At 38.6% G+C, this 15485-nt stretch overlaps 2 protein-coding genes and 1 non-coding gene across 7 annotated transcripts in view; 2 read left to right on the top strand and 1 right to left on the bottom strand.

The window, feature by feature from the left end:
- eda (ectodysplasin A) overlaps window positions 1–6041 on the top strand; it is a 32762-nt gene extending 26721 nt beyond the window's left edge. Inside the window, exons 3-8 of one of the 4 annotated variants that reach the window (XM_052592660.1) lie at window positions 1394–1429; window positions 1567–1725; window positions 2251–2285; window positions 2477–2528; window positions 3180–3310; window positions 3465–6041. In XM_052592660.1, coding sequence (XP_052448620.1) covers window positions 1394–1429; window positions 1567–1725; window positions 2251–2285; window positions 2477–2528; window positions 3180–3310; window positions 3465–3725 — 674 coding nt within the window. In that variant the 3' untranslated portion in view covers window positions 3726–6041. The remainder of the gene's footprint in view (window positions 1–1393; window positions 1430–1566; window positions 1726–2250; window positions 2286–2476; window positions 2529–3179; window positions 3311–3464) is intronic. The other 3 variants (XM_052592663.1, XM_052592661.1, XM_052592662.1) reach the window with 3 other exon arrangements.
- Window positions 6042–7716: 1675 nt separating this feature from the next.
- wnt11f2 (wnt 11, family member 2) lies at window positions 7717–11762 on the top strand. 2 transcript variants are annotated; one of them, XM_052592659.1, is made up of 5 exons: window positions 7717–8038; window positions 9416–9651; window positions 9953–10230; window positions 10428–10720; window positions 10987–11762. In XM_052592659.1, the coding sequence occupies exons 2-5, from the start codon at window positions 9528–9530 to the stop codon at window positions 11159–11161; spliced, it is 870 nt and encodes a 289-aa protein (XP_052448619.1). In that variant the 5' UTR covers window positions 7717–8038; window positions 9416–9527; the 3' UTR covers window positions 11162–11762. The 2 variants fall into 2 exon arrangements, with proteins under 2 accessions (XP_052448619.1, XP_052448618.1); XM_052592658.1 differs by lacking the exon at window positions 7717–8038 and adding an exon at window positions 8865–9106 and having other exon boundaries at window positions 10987–11760.
- trnap-agg (transfer RNA proline (anticodon AGG)) lies at window positions 7947–8018 on the bottom strand. Its single transcript has one exon. It is a non-coding gene; the product is annotated as a tRNA-Pro (tRNA).
- Window positions 11763–15485: the final 3723 nt, after the last annotated feature.

The raw sequence follows: 15485 nt of genomic DNA, 5'->3' as shown, positions 1-15485 counted from the left end.
AAAAACCCATTTTTGGAATAGAAGTAAAGACTAAAGGTTTTACAAAACAAACCAAGGCTTTGTGAAGTGGGCTGGATGATTTGTGCACACTGAGAACAGAATTCACTGAAACTGTCTGTCGAGTTTGCATGTTTATTTTATTTTCATCTTTATTTTGAAAACCCGCAACTTAAATACACTTGAGTAATAAAATGAAATGATTGAAATATTAAACATTTGATGTGTGAAGCCCCTGACAGTTCCAATTAATGCATCTTTATGGGCTGTTGTGTCAGTACTGGGTTGTTAGTGCAGGCCGGCTACAGATTCCACTTCAACGATCACTAGAACATTTACACAAACAACCATTTTAATATGAATTTAATTCTTTAACCATTTTATCGATCTGCTCAGTAAAATCACTGTGCTAATTGCACCCTGCCAATGCGGCTGTTTAAACTGGATTGCAAGTGGTATGTGAATAAAAGAAAGAAATAAACAGTTATCTGGTGAGCTCATCCCTGATTGTTTTATAAAAAAAAAAGACATGAACATCTGTAGAGAGGTACTGAAGACAGGTCAAGTTCGTTGCATGCTTACTGTGTGTGTCATGTTTGGGTTTTGTTGTGTTTGCTTGATTTTATGTATGTGCATGTTGCAATCCCCCCCTCCTTTCGGTTGTTTTTCATATAATGAGAAAAAAGGGAAGATTAAAAGAAAAGATTAAAGGCAGCAAGTGGTTTCTTTTCACTTTTGATATTCTGTGTTTTGAGAAAAAGAAATATCGCGTGCGAAGCCCACCAGACAACAGAATGAAAGCAGCAGTCATTTACAAATGTGTTGAAGTAGTTTTGTTGCAAAAAAAGACCCCCGAATACTAGCCAATGCAAACACAAGAGTGACCTCAGACCTTAGGAACACAGATCTGTCTCCTGAGACTCAGTGTGTGTGTGTGTGTGTGTGCGCGTGTGTAGGCTAGATTTTAAACTTTAAAACAGTAGATTTTGTCAGACTTGTTTATTACGGTTGTGTTGGATTTGTTACACATTTACACACACAAAGACACTCTTATAAGATATCGTTTGTAAATACAGTACATTTGTTGCTTCAGTGTTATAGTTGGTTGTACAGTGAGAAGCGTGTGTGTGTGTGTGTGTGTGTGTATGATAACTGTAGACACCAGCCTAAGCAGTTGTCCTCTAAATGACATTTGGGGTTTGTTTTTCTGTGGTCATGTGAGTGTCATTATTGGTTTAGCTACTTTGAAACATATAAACAGTCTGATTAAATCAATTTCTTTTGTGGAAGAAACAAGCAGCAGCCCAGGAGGAACATTTTTTGCATTTGTGATTGTGCATGTAAAATGATACATTTCTGACTGATTATCTTTTCCTGTTGCTTATACCTCTTCCAGAAACTAATGGAAAGAAGAAAGGAGAGAAGAAAAAAGGTAATTTCATCATTTTCACTCTGTTATTAAAAAATGTTTTGTATTTCATCAGTTGTTTCTAGTGCTTTAATGTTTTTGTTTATAGACTTAAATTTCATTCCTCAGTGTTTTTTGTTTTTTGTTTTTTATTTCTTTAGGCAAGAAAGGACCCCCTGGTGCGCCTGGACCTCCAGGCCCACCTGGTCCTCCTGGAATACCAGGGATCCCGGGTATCCCAGGCAATAACGCAATGGGACCCTCTGGCCCACCTGGACCTCCCGGACCCACAGGGCCACCGGGACCACAGGGACCTCCAGGTTTATACACTCACTTTTCTTTACACGCAGTAACAGCAAGCTGCAAGTTTAAAGTCACCATGAAATCAAAATGGACAATTGCTGTTTATGGAATGCCATTTTTACAATTTCTGTGCCATAATAATCTTTAATCAAAATTGAATCAAAACTCCCCCTTTGCAACAACATCTCTTCTCTGACAATAAACTCTTTCCTTCCGCAAACTGTCACTCACATAAGATCACAGCAATAGCAAACGACAATGATCCAATCAATTCCCAGTGGACAAATTCAGGTCCCATCTTAACAGGGAAGAAAAAATTTGATTTCCATATTATGCCAATGTTAAAGGCAGAAATTGCAAAATCAACTGAAATTTTGCTTCATTGCTGTGCACGATTTGCAATTCATAGGAATTCATTGTTTAAATTGAAAGGCTTGATGCTGGAAAGACGTAAGCAAACATTCAAAGCTGGTGTGAATAGATCATAAGCAACTAATAACAGACCTAAAGCAACACAATTCTTTCCCCCTGTGTGTCAACAGGAAGTGCAGAAAGAGTCAAGCACAGAGAGACACAGGTAAGCACCATCTCCTGATCTCCACTGCCACACTGCTCATCTCTCCATGTTATATTCTCTCAGTTAAAAGGTTTTGATGTATTTTATGTGTAGATCACACACATTGTTAACATGCTAATGAGTCTGTGCATCAAGAGTATGTAGAAAATGAGTTTTTAGAATTTGTGAGTTTAAACCTGATGTTTCTGCAGCCAGCTGTGGTGCATCTTCAAGGTCAGGAAACTACCATCCAGGTTAAAGAAGGTAAGAGTTAAATAATGATCCCCACATACACACAACTACATACATATGCTTCACAGTGCTTATTGATATTGTGTGTTGGAATTACTTTAATTTATTAAAGGTTGTAGGAAGGGCTCAAATATAAGGATGGCCCGCAGGCTATGCTAAATGTTCTTTGTAAAATAAATATTTTTATTAAAAAAAATTGCTGCAGAAAAATTACACTACCATTTAAAAATCTGGAGTCAGTAAGAAATTAAGACTGCTTTAAAAAGAACACATTTAAGGATAAAGACATTTTTTTAAGTAAAGACTTTTAGAATGTTACAAAATAATTTGATTTCAAATAAATGCTGCTATTTTGCAACACATGAATAAATTACATTTTAAATTGAAAATAAATAAAAATCAAATTTTAAATTGTAGTTATATTTCCAGTTGTTTAATGTGTGTGTGATTTTTATATTTATTTATTTATTTGTATGTTTTTAATTATGAAATGATCAATCAAAATGTATGATTTGTTGATGTCAGGGTCAGTAAATTGTGTTGACAAGGCGAGTAGAAATTGGAGAAAACCCTCCTTACAGTTGAGCCCTGTGTGTGTGTCTTAACTATGTATCGCTACTGTCATAACAGATGATTGAGTATTTACTGGTGTCTGTTTGTGAGATTTGTCAGAAGGTGTGTTGAAAAATTGGAGAATGATCTCGATCCATCAGAGAGTGTTTAAAATGCACTCACGCTCTGGAGAGCTGGAAGTCCTTCTTGACGGAACATACTTTATATATAGTCAGGTAGAAGTGAGTACAGTCCCTGGACTAACTCTACTGCTTATACACAAATAAATACACGATACATTTCATACAAATACACTGAAACATACTTTTACATGATTAAAAAAATCAATAACCATTATCCCATATTGCTTTGTGTGTGTGTCTGTGCATGCAACAGGTATATTACCTGAACTTCACGGACATCGCGAGTTTTGAGGTGATGGTTGACAAGACTCCATTCTTGCGCTGCACGCGAAGCATCGAGACCGGCCAGCGCAAGTTCAACACCTGCTACACCGCAGGGGTGTGTTTGTTGCGAGCCCGCCAGAGGATCTCCATCCGCATGGTGTATGAGGACACGTCTATCTCCATGAGCAACCACACCACCTTCCTCGGCAGCATCCGTCTAGGGGACGCCCCGGCTGCTGGACACACCTGAGTCTATCGGCGTACAGGTTGACCCGATCAGACACACAGATCACGCTGATGAGGTCACAGACCACGCCCACTGAACTCGACTGAGCCAGTATGCCTCATTAGCCACGCCCCGAGGACACAGAGCCAACCATTTAGGATCAAACGGGCTCATCTACATATCTGCCAAGCGTCAGGCAGATGTGACAATGTAGCATCACCGACACTGACAAAAAGGTCCAATTCTTTCTGAGCACTGAAACAGCCTCCATCATTCCTCAGACGTTAGCAACACAATATTTACCACAACTTATCAAACTAAATAAATCAACTGACTGGTTTCCTAGATGCATTGTGTGTCAGCCATTCTAGCAGCTTCCTCTGTTCTGGTTTGTGTGACAGGATGAGCTCGACGCCCTTACAGCTGCTGTGTGTATGCGGTGTCACTGCATTGATTGCAGTGACTGGAACTGCAAAAGGACTGAGATACTCTATTCATTCAATGCACCACATGCTAGCTACCTGCTTGATCCATAACAGACACACACTTCAATAGATTCTACACCACATAAACAGTCAACCTGTGTACTATTTTAATCAAGCACTGATAATGACAATGTATAAAACAGAATATCTATGTTCAGTTATCTCTGATCTTTTACAAATGCTGTCAAGATCCCCATGTTTATTATGAAGTCTGAATATTCTGAATTCTGGTTTTATGGTCCTTTGCTCTTTATCTGTCATTACCTGTGGGAAAGACTGAGTGTATGCAAATGATGGCAGTAGTTCAGGCACTGAAATGAATGATATTTCGTAATGATTTGTCCTCTTCAACATCATCCTGAATATGCAATGCAATACCATATGCCTCCTGTAGGGGACAGTAGTGCTCCTCTATAGCAAATGTAGCAATGATAGGTTTGATCAGAAGAGATAGGCTGTGTTCGGAATAGAATACTGTTGTACTTATTTTTGCTACAGTACATAGTATGCATGCTGTATACTAGTTTATTGCCCTCGTATAATTCCAAACTCGTAAGACATTAGTTAATCATCAGAACATAAATTACATATCTGTTCCTTGAACAGTTACGTTGCTGTATATGCAGGGTCAGAAAGCTCTCGGACTTCATCAAAAATATCTTAGTTTGTGTTCCGAAGTTGAACGAAGGTTTTGTGGGTTTGGAACAATTTAATGACAGAATTTTTATTTATAGGTAAACTACCCCTTTAAGTTTAATTGAGCAAGAATGCAGCAAAAGTGACAGTAAAGGCATTTATAACGTTACAAAAGATTTATATTTCCAATGAATGCTTTTCTTTTGAACTTCCTATTATTCATCAAAGAATCCTTTAAAAAATGTATCATGGTTTCCACAAAACTATTACAAAAGCTACATTGATGATAATGGGTTTTTTTTCAGCCTATTAGAATGATTCTGAAGGACCATGTGACAATGAAGACGAGTCAAAATTCCACTTTGAATAAATCACATTTTTAAAAATATAATAAACTAGGAAATGCTTATTTTAAAGTGTTATATCTCAAAATATTTGTTTGTTCTTTATCTTTGATTAACTTCTCTCAACCCCAAACTTTTAAACAGTAGTGTATACGCTGAACACTGTATCCCACAATGCAAATTCCCACAGATATCCTCATAATTCGATCTGATAAACTGCACAGTATACTACAGGAAGCAATAGGCTAGTATTCCATTCCAAACATTTGAGCCTGTCTTCCACTCCAGCACACTGCTAAAAATCAGAGTGTCATGAATCAGCCTTGAGATTTCTCCAGCGCCTGACTGACAGCTCTGGACTGTGGATCTGAATGGTTTGTGGAGAAAGACTGAATTATGCGAGTATAGTTTAGTTAATAGGAATCAGATCCTCTCAGTGGGAACAAACTGTTTTATTGTGTGTTCAAAGGTCTTGGAATAAAAAGAAGCATGGGAATTATCTGGAACCTTCTGAAGAGAGTGTGTAACTGCCCTCAGGTTTCCTCGGCATGTTCCCTCTCTCCACATGGAAATGTAAAAAAACCAGAAGAGTCTGAATGTGATTGTGTTCTGATAGATTTGTTGTTTTATCTCTCTTTTTCTTCCCTTAAACATCACATCCGATTGACAGCTTGTTTTAGTTTTTGTTTCTTGTGTGTGTGTGTGTGTGTGTTTTAGATACAAGTGTTTTGTAGGCAAGTGATTTGTATACTGTATGTAGTCCTGTTTTACTGAAGATGATGTATATTTGTAAACTATACAGGGAATGTATATATGTACAATAAGATATTTTGCTCTTTTGTAAAGTTCTTTGTCCTATTAAATTGTTTTTGAAAGATTGTTTTAAAGTGTGCTTGAAATGTCAGTGTTCCCTAAGAAAGAGTGAATCCCAGTGAGAGCTGTCGTTTTGGGCCAGTTGATGTGCAGTGCCACCTCGTGTTCAAAGAAAAAGAAAATACAACTTTTTCCAAAACCTCTAAGTTAGTCATATAATTCAAAAAATGATCTTCAGTTTATGCTTGCAGACATATATAGCGATGTCTGTGACCTAATTTAATTAAATCTAAAAACTTTGACTCTGTTGATTCAAACTCTCAGTGGAGAAACCAAATCAGTTTCACTGAACATACATCAGCTTCTTTGCTGTTCCACACGGTCTAGAACAGAAACATCCTTTCTGCCTGTGTGTATTCAGTGTCAAGTGGTCTAATAACACCTTACAATTTCATTCTTTCACAAACATGAAGGTTTCATCACCTGTTTCCACATTCCTGTCTTATTGTCTACATTGTACACACACAAATGCAAAAGACAGGATCTCTTGATGCTAAGCTTTTGTCTAAAATCTCAGCACAATTAAGTCAAAGAGCACAAAACAAGAAATCAGCAGCCCCTGACTTCTTCAAACAGGTGAACTCTATACACAGTGGATTCTAGAGATTCCATCCGTAGCTCTGCCATGTTTCTTGTTCAGAATAAAAGATTTGCTGAAGTCCAGTATTTTGATGACTGGACTGGTGCATAGTAAAGAGCCACTCTCAACAAGAATATGAATATGATCTGCTATCGCTAACTCTCTTCTCTCATGCCTCATATTAATACTCTAAACCCCTATAGAGATGTGGGGCATCAGAATACTTAAAGCCTAAATAATAATATGTTTTAGGCTTCCGTACAACTACTTAAATGGCATTTTGTAAGGGAATACCTTCCTCAAACCATATGGTTGTTGGTTCCTCATCACATTTTGAAGTAGCTCTAGATAACAGTTCCACTCCAAGTGTTGGTTTAATTGAATGATTAAAAATAATCATGTGTCTTGCTCAAATTAACATTTGCCGTTTATGTGAATTTTATGCTGTAAAAATGCGATTGTGGCGTTTTGGGATTTCAACAGGTCAGCTAAAGGTCAAACTGAATTGCAAGAGCCCATGTCCAGCTCCCAGTCTCTTTGAAAAGCACAGTGCAGTGCACTAAAGCAAAGTAAAATACACTTGGTTCGTTTCACTTATTTAGAAATAATTTTAAGACCTGTCGTAACCTTATAGGACTTCGTTGGTTTATTTATTTTTGTAGTGATGTCGCTTATTTACAGCACACAATGCTCATAAAACCTAATGATTAGGCCTCTGATTATGACAGGATCTGTTGATCGGATTAGCAGCCCCTGAGGCATCTGTATTATTCCGGCTCCATTAAAAAAAAAGAACTGGTTTGTTTGATCTTAATCCCGACTAATTCATGCACTCGCATGCACATCAATCAAAATTCCAGTTTGCAGTTTCGGCCGCTGATGGCCCATCGTAAGATCAATATACAGTCTATTCATGATTCTGGTTTGTCCCGACACATTTCAGTGGATTCTATTCAAGGACGAGTTGAATCAAAGAGAAAATTTTCTCGCCTTTCCGTGGAGTGACCGAGCTGCTAGCTTGCAAAGGTGAGGGATATGTTATTTCTGATTGTCTCGGTGAGTATGGCCGCTCTGAAACCTGTGAATATTCACAACTACGTGGTGATCAGACCAGAGTGATTAGCACTGTCTCAGCTCCTCTATTCACACGCGCCACGCTGCATTCCGTCTCTGAGGCACATTCAACTGAATAAACATCGCTTGAGCTTTCGATTAAAACTGATTTGTGTTCATCGAACTGTTTTAATGCACGTCATGTTTTAATCTATATGTATTCATTCAATAGTAAACAATCAAATCAGACATTGTTTTGAAAAACTGAAAAGCAGGGCTCGTCCGGGATTTGAACCCGGGACCTCTCGCACCCTAAGCGAGAATCATACCCCTAGACCAACGAGCCTCAGTATTCAGAGAGAACAGGTAAGCACATATTGTTGTCTTTTTAAGTTTAAGTATAAGGTTGCTGTTGTTTTCGTTTTTTTAATAAACTGAATGATTCATTGTGCATTAGTGTAAAATTGTGCTTTTCTTAAAACCGAGGAGTCTATATGAAACTTGTGAATACTGCAGAGTCTGTAGTAGCTAGTAGCTTACAGTGTGATGTTGTTTAGAATATATTAGAATTATGTATCATTGACATTTGCCCGGTTTACTTTACAGTGATTGTACTGTTTTAAGATGTTTGTGCTAGTAAGGCTAGAGGAACGAGAAATCCGGCTTATCTTCAGGGAAGAGCCGAATCAAACTGATTTGGATGTAAATGAACGAGTTGTTGATCCCGTTTGGACAGAAATCTTCAAAAGACTAAAGCCAAATTGTTTTCTTTGGGAAGGCGCACACCCTGAAAAGCTGAGCTTTACAGATGATGAGTGCTATTGTTTTTTCTACACTTAACCTCGACAAATCGGTTAAAACGTTGTTTGTTCACCAGGCTAACTTTACATGCGCGAATGAAAATAACAACAAACAAACCAATTAGTCTCCCATGAGAAGTAATGTAAAAATAGTGTTTGTTCGGTCGACTGGCAAGAGTAAATAAGACACACTAAACTTGGCTAATTGCGTTTTGATCTGCTTGATAACCAACACTTTAGTGAGCTAATTGTCGTTTGCTTAACTGGCGTGACCAGACAATGGGATATGTTTCAGTATGATTTCCTTCCTATAAATTGACAGTAATAGTCTGTCTATGGTAACAGTAGGTAATCGTCTCCGCGCGCTTCTTGAAAATGAATCTTGCGACCGCCCACGCGCGGAGGGGCGGGTCGACACCCATAGCTGTACTAAAGAGAGAGAGACTCGGACCCAATTCAGCCTAAAGCTTAGGTAGTTCCGTGTGCATCTTCTAAGACACTGGGGGGAAACAAAAACAACATCAAACCAGACTTCACTAGGATTTCCAAACGACAAAATGACAGCATACGGGAATGTTCTTCTATTTTTCGTCATGTCTATGAGCGTGATATCCTGCACAGGAATATCATGGCTGTAAGTATTTTTTATTCGTTAAGCAATATAGGAAAATCTGATCAATAAAGTGATATTTCATAAAAACATGTTAAAAAAAAATAGAAAAGATTTAGAAATACTCGTTTTGAATGTCGAAATTGATTCGAGAATGAATCATTCAGGTCGGGTTCATTGAACAGTTTATTTTATACTCCAAGGAACAGCAACAGATTACCTTGTTGGAAACATGTCGAGTCTTCTTTGTAATCCAGCATTATTAAATAAAAATGAAGTTATGTTTTGGCTATTTACGGCAGTCTGGCTCAGTTAGGGTGTTTGTGTTTGCAGCGGTCTAACGGTAAACGGGAGCTCGGTCGGATGGAATCAGACACATCACTGTAAACTCCTGGACGGACTCGTGCCAGATCAGCATCATCTCTGCAAGCGAAACCTCGAGCTCATGCACAGCATCGTGCACGCGGCCAAACTCACCAAGAGCGCGTGCCAGAGCTCCTTCAGCGACATGCGCTGGAACTGCTCGTCCATCGAGAGCGCCCCTCACTTCACCCCTGATCTAGCCAAAGGTGAATACCTATATGGGCAACTTGTCCTTGTACATGTTGACATTTAGCCACATGCTCAGTAAATAAATCTTTATTAAAATAATTCTGTATTGAAATGATTCAACTGTATTTATATCACCATTGTACTCACTAACAACCACTCTACTTTTAGAATATAAGTACCAGCAAGTATCAGTATAGTAAAAAAACACTAATTTATTCCTTTTTTAAAGAATAATATGAAAGTGAAAACTCCACACCATATGCTAAGTTCAGGTTGCTATGTTTGCATAGGTGATCTAACAAAGGCATCTCTGTGCAGGGACCCGCGAGGCAGCGTTTGTGTTCTCTCTGGCCGCTGCAGTGGTCAGTCATGCCATCGCCCGTGCATGTGCTTCAGGAGAGCTCCCCAGCTGTTCCTGTGCACCAGCGCCCTCAGAGCAGGCGGCCCCAGACTTCCGCTGGGGAGGCTGCGGAGATAATGTTCGCTACGGCCTGCAGATGGGCTCAGCTTTCTCAGATGCACCCATGAGGAACCGCCGGTCAGGACCACAGGCATTTAGACTCATGCAGCTTCACAACAATGCAGTGGGACGACAGGTAAGCTCAACCACGTGCTTAATTTCCATTAAAAAAAAGCCTGGCTTAATTCATCAGTTACACTCATGTGATAATGGAATACTATTGAATTGTAACACGGAAACATGCATTTTCTTTGAAGCAGCTTTGAAACTATGGTGAAAAGTACTGTACAACTAAACTTTATTTCATTCTTTTGTTCTGTTGTGTTTGTGTAGGCACTCATGGATGCTTTAGAGATGAAGTGCAAATGTCACGGTGTTTCTGGCTCCTGCTCTGTGAAGACCTGCTGGAAGGCCCATCAAGACATCAAGAGCATCTCAGCCGACCTCAAGTCCAAATACCTGTCTGCCACCAAGGTCATTCCGCGCCAGATTGGCACCCGCCGACAGCTAGTCCCCCGTGAGATGGAGGTCAGGCCCGTCGGAGAGAATGAACTGGTTTATCTGGTCAGCTCGCCCGATTACTGTTCCCAGAACGCCAAGCAGGGGTCATTCGGCACCACAGACAGGTGAGATACACATCATCAGTCAGGGTTATTGATTACTGATGAGTTGAGAAACAATCAGTTCTCAGTCACTGTAATGAATGAGGGACTATCACTGATCTGACAGATGGGACAGAGCACAAAGGAAAGAAAAGAGGCACATGAAGAGAATTGGTTAAACATTATTACACACGCAGACACAAAAACTGAATCTCACAATGCAAACATGCTGCTATGCTACAGTTTGAGTTATTTGCCAGTAGTATGAATAATTTGCTCTGTCTCTGCAGGCTATGTAACAAGACTGCGACCGGCAGTGAGAGCTGTGGACTCATGTGTTGTGGACGAGGGTATAATGCCTATACGGAGGTGCTGGTGGAGCGCTGCCAGTGTAAATATCACTGGTGCTGTTACGTGTCCTGCAAAACCTGCCATCGCACTGTTGAGAGATATGTCTGCAAATGACGAGCCACCCTAGGGACTGTCTTCATCGACAGAGAGAAGGAGGCATGGTGCAGTGCTGGGTGAATGTGTACAATATGTGAGTGAATAATGCTTCCGTAGTGCTGCAAGGATGGCATGAAAGTGAAGAAAGAAGAGCTGGAGTTGAGGAATACTGGATGGTGAAAGAGTTAATGAATGGCTGTAAACAAAGAACCCTGTGGTGAGGCCCTCAAGGCACCCTGCAGAAGAGCAGAGGGATAAGTGGCTGCTCACAGCAAAACTCATCAACTCCAGCACAGAGAAGGAGACACGGGGGGAGGGGAGAACTGTGCTGCTAAAGAGTTACTTTACTGCGGTAATACTTTACACAATGCTGATCTTTTTAGATCTGTTTTGGTCAGATACATTTCATAGGTTACACAGCAGAGATTGAATCCAACTGTTTAGTTTGGTTGACTTCAAAAGTTTTATGTGCTCAGTATTGATTATGAAGAGCACCATTGTATTCATTGAAAGAAAGATGAAGGCCATGCCTTTGGGAAATTTTTTTGTACATTTTCTGTAAAAAAGCAAATTTGTATTTATTTTATTAAATAATTTCATTTGAAAGAGACTCGATGGACGTAATTTTTCATCATGTAAGACTTAAAGGGATATTCGGCCCAAAAATGAAAACCTCATCATTTCATGGTGTTCCAAACTATGACTTTTTTTTTTCTGCAGAACATAAAAAAAAAGATATTTTGAAGAATGTTGGTAACCAAGCAGTGTTGGTGCCCATCGACTTCCACTGAATGGACAATAAACACGGAGACATTTCTCAAAATATCTATCTTTTGGTTCCACAAAAGAAGGAAAGTCATACAGGTTTGGAATGACATGACATACCACAACTGAATTTTATCTTTTATTTTTTTGGTGAACTGTTTTTTCAATGTCTTGCTAACAGTCAGTCTAAAGCAGTTTTGAGAAGATGTGTGTCAGTCACAATATGAACAGCATTTAAAGCCATTCTGTATGTGGACATGAGCATGTTTTCTCCGTCCTCTCATCAACATTCTTCCACATCAAAGACATTTTCAGGATATCAGTGCTATAGAGAGATTAAAAACCCAGATAGTAAGCATTCAACAGAAGCTATGAGAGAAAGAGACAGAGGGCCAACCTATTCTACAGTTCCTTTTGTTCTTTGATTTGCCTGATTTTTATCTCTGCATTGTTACAGCAAGACAAAGGCACACACAAACTTCTGGGCTGAGCCTCGGAGGGGGTTTAGCTTTGCTCAACAGCTTACAGTTAACCGTTTTTCAATTTTTATATCAAAGGTGCTTGTTTATATTAAAAATACACTGGCAGAGAAGAATGTTGAGTGATGTTGCTAAAGTGAAGTCATTCCAAGACTTTAATCACAAGGATTTTATCAGCCACAGGAAGCAATAGAATGCTTTAGATATCTCAAGGATGAAGGACTGTAATGCCTTTTCTTTCTCGGTCTAAAAATATCGATCTTTTTTTCCGACATGAGATTATTCTCTCTTCTTCTCTGTTGACCGTGCACCTGGTGTGAATCTCTGTGGAATGCGGCTCTTCATTTAACCGGGTCCCGTGTATTGTTTACTGAGAGTATAACACCACACTCCCACACAATGAGTATTTACACACACAGTCTGAGAAAGAGTTTATTAGTTTTTGACTGTTTGTAAAAACAGATGCAGCACAATCCCGCGATCTCTGCCGACAGACTCATCCAAACCGCTTTTCACACACACATTCGTTATTCTGTGGGAACTTTACATCAACTTGTTTTCATTACAGTTTTTATACTAAGATGATATTTTCTATTCCCAATGCTAAATCATTTTCCTATGGTGACCTTGGGATGGTCTTCGTAATGTAGGTGGCTTTGGTTTTGCTATCAGCCTGAGCTACACACACAGACAATGTGTTTTTCTATTTTTTATAGTGACCTAGACCATAAACCTTCCACTTTCAAAAACCTTTCAGCTTTATCAGTTTTAATTCAAAGGTTTAGTCCCTTTATTAAGCCCTCCTCATGGCAGGAACATCTAGTCCATTTGCTATCTGACCTGTAGAGGTTTCCATTTGAGCTCTGGGTGAGTGTGTGGCACCTGTCAGTTCTGCCCCCCATATTGCAAATGACAAAGCAAAGGGCACAAAAGGGTGTAAATCTCACAACATAGCTGGACACACACGCGCGCACACACACATACTGAGAATAGATCTGCAAATGACTCTAAATATGTGAAGAATTGACAGCCTGACATGACAAAAATAGAACCTACAAATATTTACAGCTGCACAACATGTAGGAAAACTGGGTGGAAATGTTTATATGTATGCAGTTTTTCAGTTCTCTTCAGCTCATGGGGTCTCCTAGTGTTTATTTGAATGTGGTTTGTCTATGCCGGCGGTTATAGGGTGACAGTTGATGTATGTTTGCATGTTCCAAGGGTAGAGACCAGGGTTAAAGGTCATGACTGGGTCAGGGTTAGTCCTCTACTATGAGGGGAATTTTCCTTTCGTGGCCAAAAAAACAAAATAACCACAGAGCCCATTAAACTGATTAAAAAAATAGTGTATTTATATATAAGAGAGTAGATATGATCTCACACCTGCTCAACTGTCTTTAGCTGCAGACACACACTTGAATGTGTGGTTAAGCATCAGATTAAGAAAAGACTGGATCAGGATCAGTGAACTGAATAAACACATTTGCTTTAGCCTAGAGAGAGTTCGCATCTGTCACAGTCACAGATCTAATGTGTCATGGTTTCTCAACAGCTGATCATTCAATAAGTTCAGTGACACAACACCATGGGAAAATGAGCCGAGTTTCTGCTTTGTCCTTTGTAAGGCTCTGTCTTTGGTGTTGAAGCAGCCCTGGACTGTTACTTAATGAAGATGATTTGTCCTACACAATACGAATGATTCGGTTAAACAATCCCAGACTCATTTACTGCAGACAAAATCATTACTATCAGCCAAATGTGTATGAAGGTGCCTTCGTACACTTGCACAAACAAAATAATCCAGCGCACAGTAATGCACGAAGGGACCGAGACCACCGAGACAAGTGGTTTCTGAATGCTAATGGTGTAACAGATCTGTGTTTACACTGGGTATAAAACATTTGAAAATGAAAACAGTAGACCTGTGGGAGATCTGGGAGATTTCTTTTTTTTTTTTTTAAGGATCTTACTTTTCCTACTTTAAATTTTTAAAGATATGGTACAGAATGGCCATGTTGACAGAAAAAGACCAGGAGTTTTGCATGAAAACCAGTTTTATGTGCAAACTGAGAGGAAAGCCTTCTCTGAATATTATCACTGTGTAAAGTTAGCCTTCTGGTAAATTAGAAATAATAACAAAGCCAAATATATATACGCATGGTGTGGGAACTCATACCATGACAAGATTGTCCAGGTTTAGGGCAAGAGACAGAAATTCAAGGTCAGAAAGTAGTTTGCACTTTATTTACACGTTAATTTTGAAAGATAGTATCAATTTATTTTTGTTTATTAATAATTCCCAAATTATTATTTCTTGTTTTAAGCATAATTCTTAAAAAAAGAAAGAAAGAAAGAAAAAACATTGGCCATTGAGCATAGGCTGTCCTGGGGCCTGTACCATGAAGCTGGATTGGAGAGGTTTGGTTTTGTCAACTCAAAACTAATCCTGTAACTCTGAATTTGTTCAGCTACCATCATGGTACAGGCCCCTGGTATTTAAATTATTTGTAAATATACACATGCTTTAAATTTGTATATGCTATAATAAGAGCAGTACAGTAAACTGTTACACTCAAGAACATGCTTAGAGAGGCAACAGCTTAGAACAGTGAACATTTTTTTTAATTATTATTTAAAAGTTAATTGTTTTCAAAATGACAAAATAATTTTCCGTTAAAATAAATCTTTTATTTATTTATTTTTTACGTTTTTTTTTAAGTATTACATATTACTAATTTCCTTCGTTACTTAAAATAAAGGAAATTTACTTAAAAAATTATCCATTTGCAGTGAATTTTTAGGAGTATTTTTTTAATTAAGGTAGTAATGTTTGTACATTTAGTCAAGACCTTGGGAGCATTTTTTCTGCAATAGTGTGTATAAAAAATATTTAGATTTTCAGTTTATTTACACAAATATATATTTGTTACTCCAAGACTTGTGGCATTTAGAAATTATTTACCTTAAAAAATAATGCTTTAAAACGCTCTAAATTACTTGGATAATATATTGATTACGTTTCATTATATTTAAATTTATATTCTATATTACTTATATGTCGTGCTTGGGCACTTATTGTATCCGTTAGTGTGATT

The sequence above is a fragment of the Carassius gibelio genome, chromosome A5, assembly GCF_023724105.1.
Source record: "Carassius gibelio isolate Cgi1373 ecotype wild population from Czech Republic chromosome A5, carGib1.2-hapl.c, whole genome shotgun sequence".
NCBI classification, from domain to species: Eukaryota; Metazoa; Chordata; class Actinopteri; order Cypriniformes; family Cyprinidae; genus Carassius; species Carassius gibelio.
This window is presented reverse-complemented; position numbering and strand designations above follow the sequence as displayed.

What these genes read in the sequence shown, in the direction of transcription:
- wnt11f2 (XM_052592658.1), top strand. Translation starts at nt 9,030, where the DNA reads ATGACAGCATACGGGAATGTTCTTCTATTTTTCGTCATGTCTATGAGC. An exon ending in CACCCCTGATCTAGCCAAAG is followed by an intron (nt 9,652 to 9,952) that starts GTGAATACCTAT and finishes ATCTCTGTGCAG; the next exon opens with GGACCCGCGAGGCAGCGTTT. An exon ending in ACAATGCAGTGGGACGACAG is followed by an intron (nt 10,231 to 10,427) that starts GTAAGCTCAACC and finishes GTGTTTGTGTAG; the next exon opens with GCACTCATGGATGCTTTAGA.